This window comes from Staurois parvus, unplaced genomic scaffold (genome assembly GCF_062004578.1).
Source record: "Staurois parvus isolate SC_StPar_1 unplaced genomic scaffold, SC_StPar_1.0 ptg000004l, whole genome shotgun sequence".
Lineage (NCBI taxonomy): Eukaryota > Metazoa > Chordata > Amphibia > Anura > Ranidae > Staurois > Staurois parvus.
The window spans coordinates 5,024,107-5,050,511 of NW_028317800.1; the positions used below are offsets into that span (position 1 = coordinate 5,024,107).

Genomic DNA, 26,405 nt, shown 5'->3' on the forward strand with positions numbered 1-26,405 from the left:
CCCTGGGGATTCTTCTCCTTATCCAGCGAGGCTCAGGTACCATCCATTTTGGCTAACAGCTTTCTGAATAGATCCGATTAAAGTCCCTGGTTGTCTAATGGAACTGTTCTGGACCTTCAGGTATGCCCCTAGAGCACATGCAACACTTTCAGTGACCATCCATCTTACAGACACTGGTGAAAAAACTGAAGTATGTCCTGTATAGGAAGGATTACATAGGGAAGGACTTCCTTTCTGATTGGCCGGCCAGTGTCCATTCGCCTATAGGTGGCAAATGATCCACATAATCATGAATAGCCTGCTTTGTGCTCTGTGGACAACTATAGTTAGCACGAATAACCTGCTTCCTCTTCTTAACCATTTTTGTTGGAGTTTCGTTTTTTTTCCCCCCGTTACAAATTCATTTTTAAACACGTAAACTGTTTAAAAATGTAAACAGTGCTTTGGTCCATAAGGGATATACATAAATGGGAGCCTAAAGTGGTTCTAAAATTAAAAAGTTCCCACATTAAGGTTAAAAAAAAAACAAACAAAAAAAAAAAAACGACCTTTCAATGACAGCTTCTCCAAGACGTATCCATTCTCAATTCAGTGTTGGGACCTTCTGCTGCAGCTCTTCTCTCCTCTTCCTGTTCACAGTAGACAATCTTACATTAGCAGGAGCCATTGGCTCCTACTGCTGTCAGTCAAAACCAGTGTGGAGAGAGCAGGCAGCAGGGCCACGCCACTGTACGTGCACCAATGGACACACACAAAGCCGGGATCTGGAGAGTGCCCGCATAAGTGCCCCCATAGCAAGTGGTTTGCAATGGAGGCACTCAACAGAAAAGAAAAAGAGAGCGCGGACGGGGGACCCCAGAAGAGGAGGTTCTGGGCCACTCTGTGCAAAACCACTGCACAGAGCAGGTAAATATAACATATTTGTTATTTTTACAAAAGCTTTAAGCAGTTCAATTGATGTATGAAGAGTTTTTCTTTAATAAAAGACTTTGCAAATTCTAGTCAAATAAAACTACAACTTGCATTAAAATAGATCAGCAGTAGTCAACTAAGCAGTTTACGCAGCCCTTAGGGTTGTACGTAATATTTCTAATTTTGATTAACAAATAAATTTAAACTAGGGTCTCCACTATCACAAGGTGCCTGTGAAATACAAGTGCAATGCTGCCAGTTCTTCCAAGTTATATACTGTACACAAAGCAGAATCTTTGCAGACTCTGACTCCATTTTCTTTTTCTCAGGTGAACACGTGAATGTGAATTGCTTCTTAGGTTAAAAAGCCTAGACCAATAACCATTTTCCCTTGTGATTGCACTGTGTTTACAACCCTTCTCCACACTTAGGCAAAACTTGAATGCCAAGTCAAGCCAATTATTGGTCTAGGAGCGCACCAGCACAAACCAACCAATGCCTACAGGTGGTTTAATGATTTTGCTCTTTCCACTTCTGGTGTATATGATCACTTAAACTAGTCTACACCCATACTGTTCTAACAAATATCTTCTTTTAAAAGGAGAAGCCTTAAATATGCAGAAAATGCTTTCATTCATGAGACCAGTAAGTCAATATTACCTTTTCTAGTGTGAGAAGATTGATCTCAGACTGCAATCGGATTTCTGGTTTACTGCTTTGTTGCTCTTTGTACTGATGAAACTCCTTGTCCAGTAATTTAAACTTATGTTCTGCCTCTTGAAGCTAAAAAGCGGAAAAAGAAAAGAAGGCCTTGATATAAATCCATTAAAATGAGCTACTTAAATAAGCAAACTGAAGATGCAGAGCATGTCCGTACCTAGCCCTTGAACAAATAGACATTAAACAGATATCAAAATAGCATTACCACCATAAATTACAGCTCTTCTCACTGAAGCAGAATAGACAGGGAAAGAAAGACAAATCTGAAAAAAGCTGCTTTTAGGAAACAAATGTGAAAAGTTATTTATTCCCTTGTGACATAGAAAAACACAGACAGCAGATAAAATGCAGAAACAGACCTTCACTAAATGCTATTACGTTTGACAGTTTAGTTACTGCTGTTTTATCACACTGGAGTTTTAGGATTTCCTCCTAAAATACAGTACATATACCAGCAGTACAATGAAACCGGCCAGTATTTGGCTTACTATCAACCAGGAAATTAGGAAATCAAGCTCCAGTGGAATAACAGATAAAAAAGGACAACTACAGTCCCGTTTTAGGACAATTTATGTCATCTCCTGCTAAAACTCTGCAGAATCTGTCTTTAAAGTTTAAAACAGTCATGAGAACCACAGAAGCTTGTGGCTTCCCTTTCTAAAGATGCTAGTTGCCAGGACGTCAAACTGACCCTCCTGTTTCACTATTTGAGCTACTTACCAGAAACTAACCAAAAAAAGTACATAGAGCAGAGTTTTACCCTAGGTTCACACCCAAGCATTTTCCGCAGCGTTTTACAGAAACACACTACATTTAACACGATTTCTTATGGGACATGTTCACATCTCCGCATTTTCACCCGATGCGTTTTTTGGAAAGGGTAAGGGACTTTTTTGAATGCAAAAAGGTGCGTTTTTGGTTATATAGACTTCAATGGAAACGCTGCAGAAAATAATGTAGTGCATTTTGCTGTGTTTTTGATGCGTTTTAAATCTGCCTAGCAATAATAAAAAAAACCTCCAAAAAACAAAAACTACAAAATGCGGCAAAAATGCAAAACGCGATGCAGAAACGGGTCAAAACGCAAACTGCATAAGTGTGAACCTAGCGAGAGTCATAGCCACCAAGAAATCAACATTTTACAAACAAGAGCAGCAATGACAGCCCCAGGTTTCTCTTTGAACAAAGCAGAAAAATATAATCTGCTAAAAAAAGAAAAAAAAAAAAATCAATAAAAAATTTAGAAATCTGATTATTATTGCTTGTGCTTACATAATTTCATAGTATAAATCAGATGATTTAGAGCTCTTGTATCCAACCTGTGGCTCTTTGGCACTTAATGCCCATATAAACCCAAAAACAAAAATGTAATATATTGCAGCTTACCAGTCCTTAGATCTGGTGGCAGCATTAGTTTTCTTCTTTCATGTTTTTTTCCCTTTATTTTTTCCTTACCTCACCTTTTAGTAACACACTTCCTGTCCTAGGGTGGCTACAATTACTAATTGCGCTATAAATGGAAGAGCAATAACGTTGCCCTAGGGCCTAGGCTGCTCCTGTTGTGAGCTACAAACATGTCCTGCTCCACTTCACAAAGGGGGGTTTGTAGATATGGAATATAGCGGACAGAACAGATAATATTGTTTTATATTTCAGTTCAGCTCAAAGGAAGATCCAAGATCAACATGTTTTTCTGTACTTGCTGTAATGTAAAAAAAGAAAACGAATGCAGCAACCATACTGAAGGGCTGTTAAGCTACAATCTATTGCCCTTTAGTTCCTGGGTTTATATATGTTTTCCATGTGCTATCTGGGGGCCTATACAGACAGTTGTTTTTGTGTAGTTCCTCCTCAAGAAAGTAAAGAATGTCTTTAGACTGCCTAGTAGTTTTTTCCTCTTATGTGCTGTCTGTCGTATTTCTTTTTATGTTTTTTCCCCTGATATTTTACAATGGATCATGCTGAAAGAAATGAAAATACCACAAGAAAGATTTTGTAAATGTGGAAACATTTATATGAAAAAGGGCAATAAAAACAGTGATCCCTAGTCGTCTCTGGATACATGTCTGCAACCTATGAAGCATGCCTCCATTTTCCGATAACATCTATAGCATGTTCGCAGCCTCAGACCATCTACTGTACTATGGCTGCCTGTCGTATGTTGAAGTTTCTGCATCTTGCATAATCTGAAGCTTAATTTTAAGCAACCTGTCACATCAGGGAAAACACTTTGGTATATTTTTCTGTGTAAGAACATTTTAATAAAAGAAGAATCACTGTTTTAAAGTAAGTGTAAATCCAATGACTAAAATATAAGCTTTATGTATTAATGTAACTTTATATATCCTTTTCAATTTGTGTTCATTTTGTAGCATAATTGTAGGTACTAGTTCAGGCACTTCCTGCTATAGGGTAACAAGCACACCATTTCTCTCCCAAATGTGCTCCTGCATGGTCACTGCCACACAGCTTTCAATGGAGACTAAAAGTGGCTGTTCTAGCACACCTTATGCAGGCATGGTCCATTCTTACCACTATCAGGAAATTCAGCCTAAGAAATGCCATGCAAATAACGCTGGAGAATGTAGAGACATAAGTCACTGTAAAGAGGCTGTATGCAATAAGTAGTGATGATCAAGTTGAGAAGATACTGGAGAGTTTAATAAAAGACCACATAGAGGAGTTCTTGCTGGGAAAAAAAAAAATTTAACCACTTGCCTACAGGGCACTTATACTCCCTTCCTGCCCAGGCCAACTTTCAGCGCTGTCACACTAAACAAATTTTTCTCCTTCACTGATGTGCGCTAATGAGGCTGCAGTGATGGGCATTGATAGGTGGCACTGATGGGCATTGACAGGCATCACTGAAAGGCAGCACTGACTGGCACTGATGCGTACTGATAGGTGGCACTGACTGGCACTGATAGGTGACACTGAAAGGCAGCTCAGATGGGCACTGATATGTGGCATTGATGTGCAATGGTAGGCACTGATATGTGGCATTGATGTGGCACTGATGAGCACTGGCAGGTGGCATTGATGAGCACTGACAGCTGGCACTGCTGGGGTTACACTGATTATCAGGGGACACTGATCATCAGTGCCCCGATGATCAGTGTACATGTCCCCTCTGAGGGATGCAGATTATAGGCTCTCCACTCCTCACGAGCTGTCAGCGTGACAGCTCGTGAGGAGACAAATGCCGATAACCAGCATTTCCCTATTTACATGTGATCAGCTGTGATTTGACACCGCTGATCACATGACCGAGCCGACATCTTTGGCTCTTTCCGTTGATCGGTGATCCGCTGAGTCCGAGGGACACAGAGCACCGCCGATCACCACGCTGTGCTCCCCCGGAGCCACGCATGCGCGGTTAGAGTGGGAGGACGTCATATGACGTCCTCCCAGAATGAGAGAACCGCCTTGCGCCTGTCATTTCCTTATATGGCAGGCGGAAGGCGGTTAAAGCAACAGACAGCATGGATTCATGAAAGACACAAGTTGTCAAACAAATCTGATTTCTTTTATGAGGAGGTGAGCAAAACCTTGGACAGAGGGGTGCCGGTGGACGTGGTATACTTGGATTTTGCAAAAAGCATTTGACACAGTTCTCCACACATGACTAATGTGTAAGGTAAAGTCTACAGGCTTGGAAAAATCTGTATGTAAATGGATAGAAAACTGGCTAAAAGATCGTATTCGGAGAGTAGTGGTTAATGATTCATACTCTGAATGGTCTAGGGTTGTCAGTGGTGTACCCCAAGGTTCAGTGTTGGGACCCTTACTTTTTAATATATTTATAAATGATATAGGGTCTGGGATTAAAAATACCATTTCAGTCTTTGCAGATGACACCAAGCTGTGCCGTGGAATAACGTCCTTACAGGATGTCTCCAACTTACAAGCCAACCTCAATGCACTGTTTAATTGGGCAACTATGTGGCAAATGAGGTTTATTGTTGATAAATGTAAGGTTATGCACTTGGGGGGCTAAGAATATGCATGCATCATACATACTAGGGGAGTACAACTGGGGGAATCAATGGTGGAGAAGGATCTGGGAGCTCTGGTAGATCACAAGCTTAATAATGGCATGCAATGCCAAGCTGAAGTTTCTAAAGTGAGCAAAATCCTCTCTTGTATTAAAAGAGATATAGACTCCCGAGAAAGAGATATAATATTACCCCTGTACAAATTATTAGCAAGACCTCATCTGGAATATGCAGTTCAGTTTTGGGCACCAATTCACAAAATGAACATTGGGGAACTAGAGAAAGTACAGAGAAGGGCAGCCAAATTGATAAGATCAGCTATGAGGAAAGATTAGAGGAACTGAATTTATTCTCTCTTGAGAAGAGGAGATTAAGGGGGGTTATGAGCAACATGTATAAATATATCAGTGGTTCATATAGTGAACCCGGTGGGGGGGGGGGGGGGAGGAGGGAGAGAGCAGACAGCCCAGAGCCGACATCAGTCAAACACAGAAGGAAAGGAGGTGGATCCAGACAAACTTGTTGGCTTAAGATTCTGGAGAAAAATCCATACTTCTCTTGTAAAGTATGTATGTATGAATGTAAGTTAGGGACCTCACATTGTATACCCCTTGAGGGATAGGGACTGATGTGAATGTACAATATATATGTAAAGCGCTGCGTAAAATTGACACCGCAGTATGAGTACCTGTAATAAATAATAATAAAGGACAACTAAAATAATGTAAAAAAAATTGCAGTGTTGTTGTCACTTTCCGGGAAATAAAATGGAGGCAGAAAAAAAAAAAATGTTATACACACACACACACTTTGAAAAAGTATTTGTACCCCTTGACATTTTGTCATGTTACAACCATAAACGTAAATGTATTTTATTGGGATTTTATGTGATAGACCAACACAAAGTGACACATAATTGTGAAGTGGAAGGAAAATGATTAATGTTTTTCAAAACTTCTTACAAATAAATATCTGAAAAGTATGGTATGCATTTGTATTCAGCCCCCCTGAGTCAATACTTTGTAGAACCACTTTTCACTGCAATTACAGCTGCAAGTCTTTTTGGGGATGTCTCTACCATCTTTGCACCTCTAGATAGTGAAATTTTTGCCCATTCTTCTTTGCAAAATAGCTCAAGCTCTATCAGATTGGATGGAAAGCGTCTGTTAACAGCAATTTTCAAGTCTTGCCACAGATTCTCAATTGGATTTAGGTTTGGACATGGACTGGGCCATTCTAACACATTAATATGCTTTTATCTAAACCATTCCATTGTAGCTCTGGCTGTATGTTTAGGGTCGTTGTTCTGCTGGAATGTGAACCACAGCCCCAGTCTCAAGTCTTTTGCAGACTATCAGGTTTTCTTCTAAATTTGCCCTGTATTTGGCTCCATCCATCTTCTCATCAACTCTGACCAGTTTCCTTCTCCCTGCTGAAGAAAAGCATCCCCACAACACGATGCTGCCACCACCATGTTTCACAGTGGGGATGGTGTGTTCAGCGTGATGTGCAATATTAGTTTTACAACAAACATAGCGATTTGCTTTTAGGCCAAAAAGTTAAGTTTTGGTCTCATCTGACCAGAACACCTTCTTCCTTATGTTTTCTGTGTCCCCCACATGGCCTCTCACAAACTGCAAATGGGACTTCTTATGGCTTTCTTTTAACAATGGCTTTCTTCTTGCCACTCTTTCATAAAGGCCAGATTTGTGGAGTACATGACTAATAGTTGTCCTGTGGACAGATTATCCCACCTTAGCTGTGGATCTCCGCAGCTCCTCCAGAGTCACCATGGGCCTCTTGGCTGCTTCTCTGATTAATGCTCTCCTTGCCCGGTCTGTCAGTTTAGGTGGACGGCCATGTCTCGGTAGGTTTGGAGTTGTGCCATACTCTTTCCATTTTCGGATGATGGATTGAATAACCTAACTATTTTAAACTTCTCCACAATCTTATTCCTGACCTGACTGGTGTGTTACTTGGCATTCATGATGCGGATTATTCACTAATGTTCTCTAACAAACCTCTGAAGCCTTACAGAACAGAGGTTTTTATACTGAGATTAAATTAGACACAGATGGACTATTTACTAATTAGGCGACTTCTAAAGGCAATTGGTTCCTCCAGATTTTAATTAGAGGTAATAGAGTAAAGGGGGCTGAATACAAATGCATGCCACACTTTTCAGATATCTATTTGTAAAAATTTTCGAAAACCATTGATCGACTTCCTTCGACTGCACAATTCTGTGCCACTGTGTTGGTCTATCACATAAAATCCCAATAAAATACATTATGTTTTGGTTGTAACATGACAAAATGTGGAAAATTTCAAGGGGTATGAATATACGTAATATATATACACACACACACATATATATATACACACATACATACATATTATATATCCATGGCTCCCTCCAGGGATGCAATGGAATTAAAGTGATACTAAAAGATAAAGTAAAATAAATGAATAATTAATAATACAAATTCACATTTTACACCATTTAAAAGTGATTCTTTAAAAAAAAAAAAAGAAGAAGATTAAAAGAAAATAACAAACATGTTATACTTGCCTGCTCTGGGCAATGGTTTTGCACAGAGCGGCCTTGACCCTCACATTCCTGGGTCATCCGCTAGCAGTCCTGGCCCCTCTTCCCAGCTGAGTACCCCCATAGCAAGGCACTAGTGTGTGATCACTCCCAAGCCCTGCTCTGTGTCCACAGAGACAAACGGCGTGGCTTAGTAACGCCCCCTGCTCCCTCCTCACTGTGATTGACAGAAGTGGAAGCCACTGGCTCCTGCTGCTGTTTTAGAGCCAATGAGGAGGAAGAGAGCCAAAAAAATCACTACTCTTGTGCATATCGCTGGATCGAGTTAGAGCACAGGTAAGTATAGGGGGGGGGCGGGGAATTGGGGAGCTGCACACAGAAAGTTTTATACCTTCTTGCAAAGAATGCAAGGTAGAAAACATTCAGCCTTTAGAACCACTTTAAGTGCAGCCAAACAAGGACAAGAAGTTAATAAAAATACAGGATTATTGGATGAAAATAAAAGGGCTAAAAAAACAAATCTGAAAAAAAAAAACAAAAAAAAAACTATTGCAGGCACCATTCAAGGACTGGTAATGTAGTTAGTCAGACACATATACATTTCAAGAAGCATCAAGCTAAACCACAATGATACACATGCACAGTTCCAAAAGTAGACTTTATATCAACAAACTACAAACTCTATATACAGAAACGCTGGTCCTCATTTACCTGTTGCTGCAATCTGAGTTTGTCCTCTTCCAGCTGTTTTGTCTTTAACTTCTCCAGCTCTATTTGATGATGACAATCGTCACGGACTCGCCTGATTGAGTCCTGCCTTTCCTGAATGCTCCGTTCACTCTCTAGCTGAAGTTCTGCTCTTGCTTTGTTAAACTACAAAAATACAAAGCTGTTACTTAAAATAAATAAAAAAGGCAAGACCCTTTGGCACTTAAAAAATACACATCCAGAAGCAAACACTTTTGAAATCTTACCTGTGCTTTAATCCAACCAGCTTTCCGTCTGCCTTGGTCCTTTATTTAAAGGATTGCTCAACAGTGGGTACAATAATTCCCATTTGTGGGACTGTCCCAGAATCATAGGCTTTTGAACTAGGGTTTATCAATTTATACACTATACTGGCCCATAACATCCCTAAAAATCTATATGAGGCTTTACTAAATTTTAGACTAATGGAGTGTACCACTAATCAATTTTGAACCATATCCCTTATTTTCACAGCAGCTAAACAATATTTGCCAAAGCCTTAAGGTCTGGTACTCCGATGGTTGCCCAAGTTAAACAAAAAAGTTATGGCATTGAGAGGAAATAAATTGGCAGCAATAGGTCAAGAAGTTTATAAAAAGTTTGGCTCCCTTAGATCAAACATTTTTTTTTTCTAGGCAATTTTGACGATTCCCTGTTGAGTATGTAATTTCCACCTAGAAATGGTGTATGCAGCCCGGAGGGTGACAATGTTCTTAAGACTTTGCTTCTTAATTTCCTCTACCCTGCACATTGCATTCCCTCCTCACCTCCTATTACTATTACTATTATTATTATGTTCTCTGTTCCACCCTACACCTGGTCTTTGTCTTTCTGTTTTCAAAGCCCTGTAGTAGGACCTGAACTATCAGTAAAGATCCATTTATATTGTATAATAGATTTTATGACTATTGGCATGACTGCATATTGGTTTGTTTCTAAACAGTGGGCCTATAGCAGAAGGAATTTCTTGCTAAGCATGGAACCCATTATGTTGCTGTACTTTATAATTTCAACCTTCAGGTGGAACTTTACGTGTGGCTGACTCACATCAATGTGAATGGGATTTATTTAAAAGGCTTCCAAACACACCAAAAATATAGAATGCAAAGTAGTGCGTCATCATGCATTGTGGTGTGCTGCAACATAGTTGTGTTGGGAAAGGTGCGTTAGGGTGCAATTCAGAATAAATGGCACACAGTGCAACAAACCCATATGAATATGGATTTTCGTTCAGTTTTATTTTATATATATATATATATATATATATATATATATATATATATATATATATATATACACACACACACACACACACACACATATACACACACACACACAATCTCCAAAAAATTAAAGGAGCACTGTTTAATCACAGTATAGCATCATGTCAATTAAACTCCTGGGACACTGAACTGATCAGCTAGTCAGTTTCAGCTGATGTTTGCCCATCTAGGTGCACTAGATGGGCAACAATGAGACGACCTCCAAAATAGGAATGGATTTACAGGTGGAGGCCACTGACATTTTTTTCCCTACTCATCTCTTCTGAGTGTTTTTCACTAGTTTTGCATTTGGCTAGGGTCAGTATCACTACTGGTCGCATGAGGCGCTATCTGGACCCTACAGAGGTTGCACAGGCAGTCCAAATCCTCCAGGATGGCACATCAATACGTGCCATTGGCAGAAGGTTTGCTGTGTCTCCCAGCACATTCTCAAGAGTATGGAGAAGATTCCATGAGACAGGCAGTTACTGTAGGAGAGCTGGACAGGGCTGTAGAAGGTCCTTAACCCATTAGCAGGACCTGTATCTGTTTTGTGCAAGGAGGAACAGGATGAGCACTGCTAGTGCCCTACAAAATGACCTCCAGCAGGCCACTGGTGTGAATGTCTCTGACCAAACAATCGGAAACAGACTTCATGAGGGTGGCCTGAGGTCTCAATGTCCTCTAGTGGGCCCTGTACTCACTGCACGGCACCAAAGGGCTTGATTGGCATTTGCCATTGAACACCAGAATTGGCATGTCCGCCACTGGCGCCCTGTGCCAGATGAGTGCAGGTTCACCCTGAGCACATGTGACAGCCATGAAAGGGTCTGGAGAAGCCGTGGAGAATGTTAAGCTGCCTGTAACAACGTTTAGCGTGACTGTTTTGGGGGTGGGTCAGTGATGGTCTGGAGAGGTATGTCCATGGAGGGACTCAGACCTCTACAGTGCCTGACCTCACAAATGCGCTTCTGGAAGAGTGGCCAAGCATTCCCATAGACACACTTCTAAACCTTGTGGACAGCCTTCCAAGAAGAGGAGTTGAAGATGTTCTAGCTGCAAAGGGTGGGCCAAGTCAATATACATTTCACAAGAATAGACAATTTTGGCAAATGTTCACTCTGTCCCTAGTATTTCGGCACGTGTATGCATGATTAGCTTACAGGATCCCACTGAAAATTTCATGTTGTGCTAATAAGATTAACTCACTGCTGTTCCTAACAGTTTTTCCTCATCTTACACTGGATTACTGGAACTGATGAATTGACTATAGCAGTGTTTCCCAACCTTAGTACTCAAGTACCCCCCCAACAGGCAATGTTTTAGGAATTGCCCTATAATAGATTTCATACATAGCAAGCAATTGACATTGATTTAAAGCAACTGTATAAGGTTAAAGAAATACTGAAAACATGTTGGGGGTACTTGACTGATGTTGGGAACCACTTGACAAGACTCTTCCACTCAACACTCAGATTGTGACTGCAGGTAATATAATGCATGCGTAAGTTCCAGCACAAACAGTAGCATGTAGGATCATTTAATAAAGTTTTCAAAAATCATCGCCATTTATATCTAGTAGTAGTTAGTCACAATCATCTGGACTTGTTCTGTATTGTTTCATAGCTTACTCAGCTACTTAATTTAGTTCCAAGTGGCTTAGTCGCTACAAAAACTCTTCAAAGTTGCAGAACAAGTCCCGTTGCATATGACTAACTACTACTAGATAAATGACGATCTGGATAAATGTGGAGTTAAACTGTCCAGATGGTTCAACTCTCGGTCAGTACAGCAGGGACCAGCCCAGATTCGAATTATGTATGGGCAAGCTCACTGTACCCAAGTTGATCGAATTATCAACTTGGGTACAAACCAGCCTGTCAAGTTTCACATGTGATTATCATTGCGGGTATTATAGCAGTAATCACAGTGTTCTCCTGGCTTCCCCCGCCGGGAGAACACAAAGGCTCCACGGGAGGGATTCACAGTGACTGTATTGATGGGGGAATCGAGCGATTTTCTTTCTTTGAATGCAGTAAAGAACGCTGAACTGACTATGGCCAGCTTTACACAAGTGAACTTAATGGAGTAAATCATTAGCCCTGATTAATTAAGTTTCAAGAGTTGTTTAAAAAAATAACATGCTTTGTGCAATGGTTTTGCACAGAGCAGTCCTAATCCTCCACTTCTTGGGTCCCCTGATGGCGCTCCACGCTCCTCCCTACCAAGTGCCCCCATAGCAAGCTGCTTGCTTTGGGGACACTTGTCACACACTAAGCATGACTTGGTTCCGCCCCCACTCTCTCCTCATTGGCTCACTGGCTGTGATTTACAGCAGCGGAAGCCAATGGCTGCAGCTGCTGTATCTAAGCCAATAAGGAGAGAGAGACCGGGGAGAGCCACTGCTCTTGTGCACATTGCTGGATTGAGATGGGGCTCAGGTAAGTACTAGGAGGCTGTGGGGGGGAAATTGGTTGGAATAGAATGCATTAAGGTAAAAAAAAAACTGGAGACTTTAGAACTACTTTAATAACAACTATGTATTTTCTGTTCTGTTCAATCTTTGGACAAAATGTAAATGTAGACATCAGTTCATTTGTGCCTTCCCATACTGAGGTCACCCTTTTAGCAAGCCTGCATAAGTACCGTATTTTTCGCTCCATAAGACGCACCTGACCATAAGACGCACCTAGGTTTTAGAGGTGAAAAACAAGAAAAAAAAAATATTCTGAACCAATGGACTGCAGACACAGTACAGGGGATGACCAGAGACTGCGGACACAGTACAGGAGATGACCAGAGACTGCAGACACAGTACAGGAGATGACCAGAGACTGCAGACACAGTACAGGAGATGACCAGAGACTGCAGACACAGTACAGGAGATGACCAGAGACTGCAGACACAGTACAGGAGATGACCAGAGACTGCGGACACAGTACAGGAGATGACCAGAGACTGCGGACACAGTACAGGAGATGACCAGAGACTGCGGACACAGTACAGGAGATGACCAGAGACTGCGGACACAGTACAGGAGATGACCAGAGACTGCGGACATAGTACAGGAGATGACCAGAGACTGCGGACACAGTGCAGGAGATGACCAGAGACTGCGGACACAGTGCAGGAGATGACCAGAGACTGCGGACACAGTACAGGAGATGACCAGAGACTGCGGACACAGTGCAGGAGATGACCAGAGACTGCGGACACAGTGCAGGAGATGACCAGAGACTGCGGACACAGTGCAGGAGATGACCAGAGACTGCGGACACAGTGCAGGAGATGACCAGAGACTGCGGACACAGTGCAGGGGATGACCAGAGACTGCGGACACAGTGCAGGGGATGACCAGAGACTGCGGACACAGTGCAGGGGATGACCAGAGACTGCGGACAGTACAGGGAATGACCAAAGACTGCAGACAGTGCAGGGAATGACCAGAGACTGCAGACAGTGCAGGGAATGACCAGAGACTGCTGACCTTTGGGGAGGGAGGGGGAGCGGGTACCTGAATTTGACAGGTACCCGCTCCCACTTCCGCGGAGTTGCCTTCCCTCTTCTTCCCGGGCCGGCTTCTGTGACAGCCGGGTGCCCACTGCGCATGTGCGAGAAGCGCAGCGTTTTGTGAATGGCCCGGCGCCTTCTGGGACCTTTCATGTGTCCCAGAAGACACCGGATCATTCACAAAACGCAGCACATGCGCAGTGGGCACCCGGCTGTCACAGAAGCCAGCGCGGGAAGACTGTGCAGTGCTGGAGCGAGGAACAGGTAAGGCCCTGCAGGAGACAACAGCTGAGCGGCCGGCCCGGTATTCTGACATGGTGGCCGCAAAAATACCGGACCGGCCGCTTTATATTCGCTCCATAAGACGCACTGACATTTTCCCCCCTTTTTTGGGGGGAAAAAAGTGCGTCTTATGGAGCGAAAAATACGGTACCTCCTTTTTCTGGCCCGATTATGCGGCTGACACTTTCCCGGCAAGTCTGATGTCTTCCGTCAGCTACCATATGGCAACTCAATGTGCAGACAGACGTTAAGTAATGTAACTGAATAAAAAATGTTTGTGACATTGAAAGGAAGCCACGTAGAAGATATTTTATATTCGCAAAGTTTAAGCATATCAATAGTTTATGAATCATATAGGAAGCAGACTGTTTCTTCCAAGTACAGGAAAACATATAAGTGTCAATAAACTGGTTTTGAAACAAACGAGAAAGATGAACATCACTGAAAATAGCAATAAGAATTAGAACCTATTAATAAGACAGAATTATTTCACTGATCCTTTTATATGTAAAAACTTATATGGTAACCAAAGACAAATTTTCATAAAACTTTCCTAGAGCAGATCCAGTATGTCAACATGTCCAAAATAAATTAATGTGTCTTAGATAAGGAAATGTTTAAGGCACCAGAGTTACTCTCTGCTTTATGTCTGTATCCTAACAGATGTCGGATTTTACCAATAGGATTGTGCCAAGAACAGAAAGCAGGATATTCGCCCTGACCCTGATGATTTATGGCTTTTCTTCCCCTTCCACTCCTAGGCGGAAAACTTTACACTTCATAGGTAAAACTCTAGATGTCTGATCATATTTTACAATATATGAGGCGAAAGAACAAAAGTGAAATAAAAAAAAAATAGCACTGACATCACCACAATACGATTTACTGGTTTATTTGGCTTTAAAGGTAACTGTATACTATATTTATAGAATAAAGTTCTATATAGTGGACCATTTAGTAACTTTACAAGTCTGCAGGAATACATTTTTGACACATCACTATAAATACATATAACTTTACTACTATTTACCATTAAAAAAGGTAAAATCCAGTCAGGTGACTGTGCTAGATCAGTGTCTTAAACAGAACCTGTCACCAATTTAAACACTGCTAGTTAAAAGCACAGAAAAATCAAGTATTTGAGATGCTTGCTTGCAGTTTTTTTTTATCTTCAGTAATTTATTTTTAATGACCTGCAATGTGCCTTTAAAGTGTTACTAAACCCAGGACCCTGCAGTTACTATATCTGGTCTCCCACAGTACACACAACATGAAAGCCTTGCAATGGCAGTAAAGAAAAGGGTAACTATTTAAGTGGGGGGAAAAAAATTGAAAAAATAATAGACATGATTGCTACACAAACCACACTGTAATTTAATGTTATTAAAAATATCTTTTGTTTTCAGTTTGGATTTGTTTTTCTAAAATTCTGTGCATTATGGCAACAGGAGGCAGTTAGTGTACGGAATGCCCCAGAAATGTAATTTCCTGCACTCTTTTGAAGCTGACCAAGCACAGACTTCACCAGCTTCTTCCCTGGTCTGGGAGGTTGCAACATGGGACCAGTCAGAGCTGCACACCTCCAGGTTAACTTTTCCCAGGGGAGATTTATTTATTTATTTATTTATCGAGTTTATATAGCGCCAAAGGGTTTGCTCAGCGCTGTACAATAGAGGGGGGACAATACATGAAACAGTACAGCAACATCAAACAGCACACAAGGGGTAAGAGGGCCCTACTCTTTCGAGCTTACAATCTAGGAGGGAGGGGGTAGAGGTACAGGAGGAAACGGCTGTGGGGGATGGAGTGGTAGGAGGAGGGAAGGGCAGCGGCTGTTAGGTGAGGGTGGGGTAGGCCTCCCTGAAGAGGTGGGTTTTCAGGGAGCGCCTGAAGGTGAGGAGGGAAGGTGACAGTCTGATGGATTGGGGTAGTGAGTTCCAGAGGATGGGGGAGGACCTGGAGAAGTCTTGCAGTCGTGCGTGGGAGGAGGAGACCAGGGAGCAAGATAGAAGGAGGTCCTGTGAAGAGCGAAGGGTACGGGTAGGGTGGTCAGGGAATCAGGTCGGTGAGGTAGTTAGGGGCAGTGTTGTGAATGGCTTTATAGGTCAGAGTGAGCAGTTTGAATTTAATGCGTTGGGCAATGGGGAGCCAGTGGGAGGGAGAGGCAGAGGGGGGTGGCAGAGGTGGAGCGGCTGGTGAGGTGGATGAGTCTGGCAGCTGAGTTCAGGATGGTCTGAAGCGGGGAGAGTTTGCACTGGGGTAGGCCGATGAGGAGGGAGTTGCAGTAGTCAAGGCGTGAGATAATCAGGGAGTGAACGAGTAGTTTAGTGGTGTCTGGGGTAAGGAGGGAGCGTATTTTGGCGATGTTGCGAAGGTGGAGCCTGCATGTATTTGTGAGTGATTTGACATGAGGTTGGAAGGAAAGGTTTAAGTCCAGAATGAGATCAGTGAATGGAAGTTGCTGCTCTCCATTGTAACAGGTTCTAGGCATTCAGAAGGGACAGGTGAACCCAGGATCACATGGTGGGCTGGCCACATCTTCTAAAGCTTGTAGAAGTGATTGGATGATTTTAAAATGTTCCAGTTGACTTTTTCTACATAGCCAGCAGCAAAAAGTTAAAAGTAAAATACTGTTTACTTGACAACACGTCCACTGATATAATACTTTTGTTGCCAGCCGTGAAAAAGTATAAAGGAATATAATCTTAAAGGAATATTTTTGAGCAGCATGTAACCTCTAGTATAAAAGTATGACTCAGCAAATGAGTAGTAAGTGATTTGCTTAGATAGGATATCATGAGCTATCCAGCATTACTTTAAATACAGTACGTACTGCCTTCCCTCCTATTCAGTTCCACTATATGAAATAAATGGGACTTTTCAGGTACATTTGAATGCTATGCAACAAAAAAAAAAAAAAAAAAAAAAAGGATGAAGAGGGAAATCATCATCTAAAATTTTTCTCAGCTTTATTTACATTGTATACAATTAAACAATTATATGGTAACGCTACAAATTCAAGCTAGTATCCAATATTTTTGTTTAAACACCTTCAATCAGTGACGATAGTTCAGGTTCATCGGCACTCTTTTTCCAAGGTCTAACCTAAGATTATATGCAATTTAAGGTTTCCAAAACATGTTTTATAGTTTACAGAATATTCAGTAGTTTCCTGGTATTTACCAAACACGTCTCATGAAGTTGGTTCATTCCTACAGGAGAGTAGTGACTTTCTTTTAAATATAATTTTCCTCTTTTTTGGAAGATAGAATTCAAATGTACCTGAAAAGTCCTATTTATGTAAAGTCCTATTTATGTAAGAACATATGTAAAACAAATTCTTCTGCATAAGGCAACCATACATTAATCATTTTTTCATTCAACAGGCAGGTTGAAAGACAAAAATGATCTGATTCCCCCATCCACACAATTGATGTGGATATGGGAATCCTCCCTGCTGAACTATTGAGTTCTGAAAATAGGGAGATTTCCCTCATCTCAGAACACACTGATTAGTGCTGCCAGCTATAGCTGGTGATACTGATCGATCGGGAGAAACCCAACAGGCTGGCTGTATAGAAAATTGATCAGTAAATCAAATTCTGTAGAACCAGGGTGCCCATACATGGATCAAAATTCAGCTGGTCACTAATGAACTGGCCAAGTTTCGATCCATGTGTACCTGTTTATCTGCAGTCATCTCCTATCCACAGCAGTTTAAATAGGTCTCTATGAATAAGCCCAAACAGGCTGAAAAGTATTACAAGGGCATGGCCTAAGGTGTCTTTTTGGAAGCAAGCTGCATAAAATAAAGACTACTTTGCGATTCGGAGTCCAGCTCAGTCTTCACTTTTTGCTACAGCAGCTGCAAAGCCACCCTTCACAAACCATGGCTGCATGTGGTAAATATGAATTAGGAATAAATGTTATGTTCTGTCTGAAACAGACACTCCTAAAAATCTTGGTTTGTTGAGCTAGTTAGTGCACTTAAGACTTGCAGGTTGTTTTTTTTTTTTTTAAACCAACAGCCTTTTACACAGTGCGCTTGGGTGAGACACATTTAAGTAAGTTAATGATAGTTTAGTGATTTTTTTAATTAGAATGTAATAAATATAGACCACCATCCCTTTCCTCTGGATTGTTTCAATGTAGTTAAAATCTATTTTGCAATTATATTGAGCAGCTGAAATAAATAATCATACCTCAATTTCATCACTGGCAAGCTGACGCTCTCTCTTTTCTACATCTGCCAGGGTTTTTTGTAATTGCTCTTGCAGAGCTGTGCATTCAGCAACCTAAAAAAAAAAAAAGAAAAAAAAAAAAAAAAAAAAAAGAAAGATATGTTTCACTTGACAAAAATATTGCATTTAATCAACCAAATATTGATATTTTGACTTTTCTAACTTTTAGCATGTGTTCAGATTCAGTTTTATCCTTGAAAACAAACAATCATCCTGCTGGGGATTATGAAGAACAGAAATTCATACTGTGCAGTTCTTTCATGTGTTGGGAGTCTTTTAAACAAACAGTTTCTTTTAAATGCATTGCAGGTACATTTCAATTGTTGAGAAAGTTAGTGCCAACTTGTAATTTAGGTAGACATGCCGATAACAAGAAAAATAAATAAATAGTGAGCCACCCTCAATTACACTATTGTTTAACCCCTTTCGGCCCACAATGCCCTGTCCTGAGAATATGTTAAAGCCTATCTCCAGGGAAAGTAAAAATCCTCCCTTGCAGTGGGGGTTAAATGCTATACTTCTCCAATGGATCACAGGAGTGCACTTCATTCTGCACTCCTGTGACCCATTTTAAGCTGACAGCAGCCCAAGGCCCAATTTTGGTTGATGTCACTCAGCCAGTCCTGGCTCTGGAAAGATCTCAACTTTAAAATTTGGGATCCACCCAGATGCATGGACTGGCAGCTTGCTAAGCCTCTCAGCGCACCGCTGAGTGCCTGAGCCAGCCCACTCCCACCCCATCTATAGCCCAGCTCTCCAATGAGCACTGGTGGGGCAGAGCAGAGAGCCAGTGACTGACAGTCAGTGGCTCTGTGCTTGGCGAAGACCAAGAACTGAGCAGTCAGAGAGGTTTGATCACTCAGTTCTCAGTTTTTATTCCCATACTTTTTTTTTTAATTCTTTATTTTGGAGAAATAGTATGACAACTTTTACAGTAAGAGGACATTATATTGGAATGTAGATAGATTTGGCACAGCAATAGGCACACAGTTATGTGTCCATTCATACACCTTATAAAGCTCTGAAGTATGCAATACAATTAGTACATGTGAAGTTGATCCATTTTAACCACATCCCCAGAACACAAAAGAAAAAAAAAAAAAAAAGACAAATCCATCCAGGTCAACCAATGAAAAAAAAAAAGTTGTAATCCTACACCCACAGTTGATCCAGAGGACGGTAAAAAAAACAAAAAACTGGAAAGCATGATCCAATTTTGCTCCTGCAGGGGAAAAAAAATCCCTTCTTGATCCCCCAAGAGGCAAATCGGATATTCCCTGGATCAACTTTACCTATAAATGTTAGTATCCAGTTATATTCAGTGATATGTATCCAAGAAAGAATCCAGGACTTTTTTTAAAGCAATCCACTGAGCTGGCCAGAACCAACTCTTGAGGGAGTCTATTCTACATTTTCACAGCTCTCACTGTGAAGAAACCTTTCCGTGTTTGGAGATTACATTTCTTTTCCTCCAGACGTAAAGAGTGTCCCCTTGTCCTCTGTGATGACCTCAGGGTGAATAGCTCTACACCGAGTTCACTATATGAACCACTGATGTATTTATACATGTTGATCATATCCCCCCTTAATCTCCTCTTCTCAAGAGAGAATAATTTCAGTTCCTCCAATCCTTTCTCATAGATGTCTCTTATCAGTTTAGTTGCAATTCTCTGTACTTTCTCCAGTTCCCCAATGTTCCTTTTTGTGAATTGGTGCACAAAATTGAACTGCGTATTCCAGATGAGGTCTTACTAATGATTTGTACAGGGGTAAAATGATATCTCTCTCTCTCTCTCTGGAGTCTATACCTCTTTTAATACAAGAGAGGATTTTGCTCGCTTTAGAAACCGCAGCTTGGGATTGCATGCCATTATTAAGCTTGTGATCTACCAGAACTCCCAGATCCTTCTCCACCATTGATTCCCCCAGTTGTACTCCCCCTAGTATGTATGATGCATGCATATTCTTAGCCCCCATGTCATAACCTTACATTTATCAATATTAAACCTCATTTGCCACATAGTTGCCCAATTACCGTACTTTTCGCCGTATAAGACGCACCTGACCATAAGACGCACCTAGGTTTTAGAGGCAGAAAACAGGGGAAAAAAAAATTCTGAACTAATGGACTGCAGACACAGTACAGGAGATGACCAGAGACTGCGGACAGCACAGGGATGACCAGAGACTGCGGACAGCACAGGGATGACCAGAGACTGCGGACAGCACAGGGATGACCAGAGCCTGCGGACAGCACAGGGATGACCAGAGCCTGCGGACAGCACAGGGATGACCAGAGCCTGCGGACAGCACAGATGACTGCTGACCTTTGGGGAGGTGGGGAGCGGGCACCTGAATTTGACAGGTACCCGCTCTTACTTCCGCAGAGTTTTTGTTTGATCTTACCTGTTCCTCGATCCAGCCGCGCGCTGTCTTCCCGGCTTCTGTAATGGCGCTCGGCATGACAGCCGGGTGCCCAGTGCGCATGAGCAAGAAGCACTTGCGCTTTGTGATTGGTCCGGCGGCTTCTGGGATCTGTCATGTGTCCCAGGTACCGCCTTACCATTCACAAAAAGCACCACTTCTTGCGCATGCGCACTTGGCACCCGGCTGTCATGCCCAGTGCCCACACTACAGAAGCCGGGAAGACAGCACGCCGCTGGATAGAGGAACAGGTAAGGTCCCGCTGCAGAGCTGAGCGGCCGGCCCGGTATTCTGACACGGCCGCGGTGGAAATACCGGACCGGCCGCTCCATATGACGCACTGACATTTCCCCCCCAGTTTTGGGGAAGAAAAAGTGCGTCTTATACGGCGAAAAATACGGTAAACAGTGCATTGAGGTCATACCATTTCCTCTTTTGTTTTGTATATTTACCATTGAAAAAAGAAAACAACATTCAATCCCAGTGGGAATGGATAGAACAGAGGGGTGAATAAACAACACGTTTAGAAAAAGGAGAAAAAAAAAAATTTGGAGGGGGGGGGGGGGGGGGCGACGTCCTCCTATCCTCTTGGCTTCATGCTCGGGTGATCCAGTGTAAGGAGCTTCGCGCCTGCCCAACTCATGATTGTAAGGCCAGCACGGTTTGTTCTTTGTAGGAGAAATTAGGGGTCCAGAGCATCATGGTCATGTTTTCCATTTCTTGAATCTCATTGATTCGGACAAGCCAACGTGTTTTGGTAGGGGGTAGTGGATTTTTCCACTGTGCTAGGATGCAGGCTTTCGCCGCGTTGAGAAGATGTTTTAAGAGAGAGTTCTTGTAACGTTTGTTTGAAAGGGGTATGTAATGAAGGAGAGAGCTGCAGGATTTCCTCCAAGGGATACTCCTGTTAAAGGTTTGTACCGTCTGTTCCACCATGGTTCATAAGTCTCACAGCTTGGGACACTCCCAAAAAATGTGGAGTAGAGACCCCACAGAGTTCTTGCACCGCCAACATGAATTCAAGACCTGGAAGAACATATGACGAAGTGCCTCTGGTGTCCTGTACCATCTAGTGAGAAGTTTGTATCCCTCTCCTGGTATCTACTGGCAAGGACGTCTTGGGGACAAAGAGTAAGATTCTGTCTTTTTGCTTTTGAGAAAAGGTAATGTTTAGGTCCCTTTCCCAATGCTGTAAAAATGGGAGTTCAGGCGGAGCCTCGGAAGATATCAATGAGGCATACAAATGAGAAAGCGAGTGTCGTAGGGATTCACCAGACATTCATATACTCTTGAACGAGGACGTTCCCGCAAATTGATAAACTCTGTGGGTAAAGTAAGCCCCCAGTTGTGCCCTCCTGAGAAAATCCAAATTTGAAGAAAAGGCTGGTTCTAACTCCTTAGTCGTCATGAGATGACAATTCCTGGAGAAATGTAATATGCGAAAGAGACCTCTTTTGGAGAGTGCTATGAAATGTGGGTCCTGAAGCCCAGGTAGGAATCCAGCTGCCCCTATTATGGGCATCATAGTATTTGGGTGCGGGGAGAGATTAGTGGCTTTGAAAATGCCCATGGACACCTGTAGTTTTGCTCCTACTAATGGGTGCTGTCTGACTGATAATGGCAGCGAAGCCCACATATGCCAAGGAAGGCCAGCCAAGGGCAGATTGACCGTAGTTTGTTCAAGGTATACCCACAATTTTGCACTGTGCGTAACACACCAGTCAACAACTCTTGAAAGATGTGCCACTTTGTGGTACTTCACAGGGTTTGGGAATCTCGCTGCTCTCCAGGCCATGGGCAAGGAGAGGATATTCCTCTGAAGCCGTGCCTGTTTGCCTGCCCAGACAAATTTCAGGAAAGTAGACCTCAACGCTGGTAAGAAACCGGACGGTAGTCTCACCGGGAGGGCCTGAAGCAGATCGGTAAGCATATTCATCTTCAAAATATTTATGAGCCCGAATCAGGTGAAGACCTCTCAGTCCCAGCATAGGAAGTCTGATTTGATTGTCCTAACTAGAGGGGCAAAATTGAGTTCAAATATCCGTCGTAGATCCCCAGGAATATTCGTTCCTAGAATAGTCATCCGCATAGGCGGCCAGTTTGTGTTCCATTTCCTTGGCCGTGATGCCCTTAATATCTGGATGGTCCCTGATGGTCCTCAAGAAGGGTTCCATTGTGAGAACAAAAATTAAGGGTGATAAAAGGTCATCCCTGCTGGGTCACATTACGGATAGGGAACGCATCAGAGAGCACCTCATTGACCCTGACCTGTGGGGTGGAATAAAGTGCGGAAAGCCACTGTAGCAATCCCTCCCCCATTCCGATATGTTCCATAGTGGCCCTCAGAAACGGCCATGAGACCCTATCAAATGCCTTCTCCGCGTTATCAGAGAAAAGCAATAAGGGGACTTGTGTCGAAAGGGAATAGCGTATGGACGCTAGGACACGTGTGTTATCTCAGCACTCTCTGTCCGGGGTAAAGCCCGATTGGTTGGGGTGCATCAACAAAGGGAGGATGTGCAATAGCCTGAAAGCCAAAATGTTTATGAATATGTGCACACTGAGTAAGGAAATGGGGCGAGAATTCGGACAGAGAGCCAAGCCCTTCCCTTTCTTATGTATCACCGTAATGTGGGCCTGTAAAGAAGCTTCTGGAATCGCGTGACCCTCCCTGAAGGAGTTGAATACCGCCGTAAATTTAGAGGCCAATTTCTCTGCATATAAGTCAGCATGTAACCATCAGGTCCGAGTGCCTTGCCAGGTTTCATGGAAACTAACGCTCCCAGAAACTCGTCAATGGACAGTGGGGCTTTCCAAGTCTGAAACGGCTTCCTCCGACAGGGTGGGCATCCTTGAGGCTCGAATGTATTCTCAAGCTGCCACGTGTCTTTCCTGCTGTGAGAGCGTTGAGGAGTCACCCACCAATTTGTATAGGGAGGTATAATATTCCTTAAATGCTTGGGCAATCTCCGAGGAGGAAATTGTGGTATGCCCAGTAGATTTCATCTTCGAAATGTACGTTTTTGCATTGGCAGATCTAAGGGCATTGGCTAGGAGTCTACTGGGTTTGTTCCCTTATTCATAAAAGGCCCTTCTCACATGAGCAAGTTTTGCCTTAGCCTGATCAGCAAAGCAGGGAATTCAAATTATCTCTCAGGGTCTGAGCTTCTCTTCAGCCTGCTAGGCTTGAGATTTCTTATGTACTTGCTCTAGTGCTCGTACTTTGGTCAAAGTAGATTCCATCTGAGAAGCGAGAGTTTTCTTTCTGTGAGTTCCCAGGCTAATGAGGACTCGTTGAAGAATGCATTGGAAAGCCTCCCAGAGAAAATATGGGGAAACATCCTCAGTGGTATTGGTCACAAAAAAGGAGTCTAATTCCTGCGTGATCCGCCCTTTATTTGGGGTCCTGCAGGAGAGACTCATTCAGCTTTCAGTGCCAAGTCTGATGGACTTGCTCAGCCAGCTCCAAAGAACAATGAGTGGGGGTGTGATCTGATAGTGTAAAGGATCCAATGAAGGTGGAGAAGAGAAGTGGGAGTGCACTTTGTGTGACAAAGATATAGGTCGATCCTGGTATATGTTTTATTGTTCGGTGAATAGAATGTAAAATCCCTATCATGAGGGTGGCGCAACCTGCAACTGTTAACTAGCTGGTGGCCATGGAGCAGCACTCTAGTCTTGCGCAATTTGGAATATGGAAAATGCGAAGCTCCTATCGACACGTCTTGTAATGGGTCCAGGGCCAAGTTACAGCCCCCCCCCAATATCAGTGTCCTCTTGCAGTGTTGGTCCACTAGTGAGAGATAAGTCGCCAATGATGATACTGGATCCTCATTCGGCAGGTACATGTTGACTAAAGTGACTCTCTGTCCACAAAGGTCTCCCCTGATCAGAAGAAATCCACCCTCAACATCAGTAACAATTTGGATTTCAACCAACTGTTCTCGTTTTGAAAGGAGAATCATCACACCCACAGACTTAAAGGACGGGGAGGCGCTGTGGTATGCCATAGCAAATCAAAAATTTCCCAGTTTTGGAATCTTGTCCCTGCAGAATAGAGTCTCCTGGAGGAAAACAATATGAGATCTTTGATGCCACAGTTCGTTTAATAGCTTACTTTGTCTCACCGGCTATTCAATACCTTCACATTATATGTCATGAAAGTGACCTTGGGCATCGTGAGCTACAGCCAGGAGGAGAGGTGGAGGGAAAGAAAGAAAAAAAAAAAAAAAAAAAAAAAGAAGGGGGGGGACTGAGGAAGAAGTAAGGTAAGAGAAAGAGAAAAGCTAGGAGGATGGATAGAAGAGAAGGAGAAGCAGGCCGGGCGCGATGCACAGTCCTCACCTGAAAAAGGCTGAACCTGGTGTTCTGAAACGCCCCCTACCAGGCCCCCCAAGTGTGGGGAGGTGGTCGACTAGGACAGTGTACTGAATGTGTCTAATAAGCGGGGGCGGGGAGAGTGCGGCAAGGAGGGGAAAGGTAAGGAAAAAGGGGGGTGGACGAAGAGAAAGTCCCAGGCTATAAGCGGATGCTGTCCCCAGTACTGCTTCCAGACTGTGACCCTCTAGGACAGGGGTCTCCAAACTTTTTAAGCAAAGGGCCAGTTTACGGTCCTTCAGACTTTAGGGAGGCCAGACTGTAGCTGGTGGGAGTAGAAAAGCCCTGGCATCAGTGCCCCATCATCAGTTTTATATAGGAGGAATAGTGCCCCATTGTTGATATCAGCGAGAAAAATAGTGCTCCATTGTTGACATCAATGAGAAGTATAATGCTCCATTGGTGGTGTCAGTAGAAGGAATGGTGCTCCATCACTGGTGACAGTTGGTGGAATAGTGCCCCAAGGGCCAGATAAAGGCAAGCAAAGGGCCACATCTGGCCTCCAAGCCGCAGTTTGGAGACCGATGCTCTAGGAGATTGTTTCTAGAGACCAATATCCTCCTCATGTATGACGGAAGACCGAGATAGCCAAAAACTGGGTGCAGGGAGCCACCGGGGTCAGCCGTTCACTGTGCTACATGGATAAATACATTTTAACAAACTAATGCCTCAGTCCTCTAAATCGGTGCCAAAGCGCCATAGGCATTAAACCTGATAACTGTAACAATACGACTGTATCTTATAAACCATGAACAGTCAGATAAAACCATAAACAACACAACAACATTCTTGGATTATCCCCTTCTGTTGGGTTCAACTAAAACACTGTGCACAAAAAAACGTTGTCGCTAGCTTACTCAAGGGATCCGAGAGAGGGGGTAAACTCCCCGCACTCTAGTGAGTGTGTGGAGCATAGACACCTGAGTAGAACTCACTAGAACAAATAATGGGAGGTACGTCAGTCATTATTTGAATGACGGGCCCAACAGCGCCTATAGAGCTACTTAACTGGCGAATACCTGGAGCCATAGAGTCGACAGTGGCAGAGACCACAGGTTACTTAGTATTATGTGCCAGAGTCTTTTACACTTAACAGAGGTCCGTTTACCTTGTTGGCTCCATTGGCAAGAACAATATAGTCACCTTTAATGACCGGGTCAGGCAGGGTAGGAGAACAGAGGAAGAAAGAGGAGGCGAGTCCAATTCACAAGGTCTGTGTCTGGCTTGTAGCTCATGTGTTGTACCGATGATCAGTCCTCCCTGACTGCAGGTTCCGGGTGAGCTGGAGCAGAGCTCGGGCGCATCTGTCTTTGAGGCTTTGGGCGAGATCCGGGAAAAGCTTTTCGAAGGCGCCGAAAGATACAATCAAATCGGGGACTGCCACTGC

The 26,405-nt window shown here is 43.0% G+C and overlaps 1 protein-coding gene across 2 annotated transcripts in view; it reads right to left on the minus strand.

Annotated features, from left to right (window-relative positions):
* CEP120 (centrosomal protein 120) overlaps positions 1–26,405 on the minus strand; it is a 150,152-nt gene that overhangs the window by 45,926 nt on the left and 77,821 nt on the right. For both annotated transcript variants that reach the window (XM_089675119.1, XM_089675035.1), the window contains exons 15-17: positions 18,179–18,271; positions 8,887–9,048; positions 1,573–1,695 (exon numbers count right to left, since the gene is read on the minus strand). In XM_089675119.1, the coding sequence (XP_089531245.1) occupies positions 1,573–1,695; positions 8,887–9,048; positions 18,179–18,271 (378 nt within the window). The remainder of the gene's footprint in view (positions 1–1,572; positions 1,696–8,886; positions 9,049–18,178; positions 18,272–26,405) is intronic.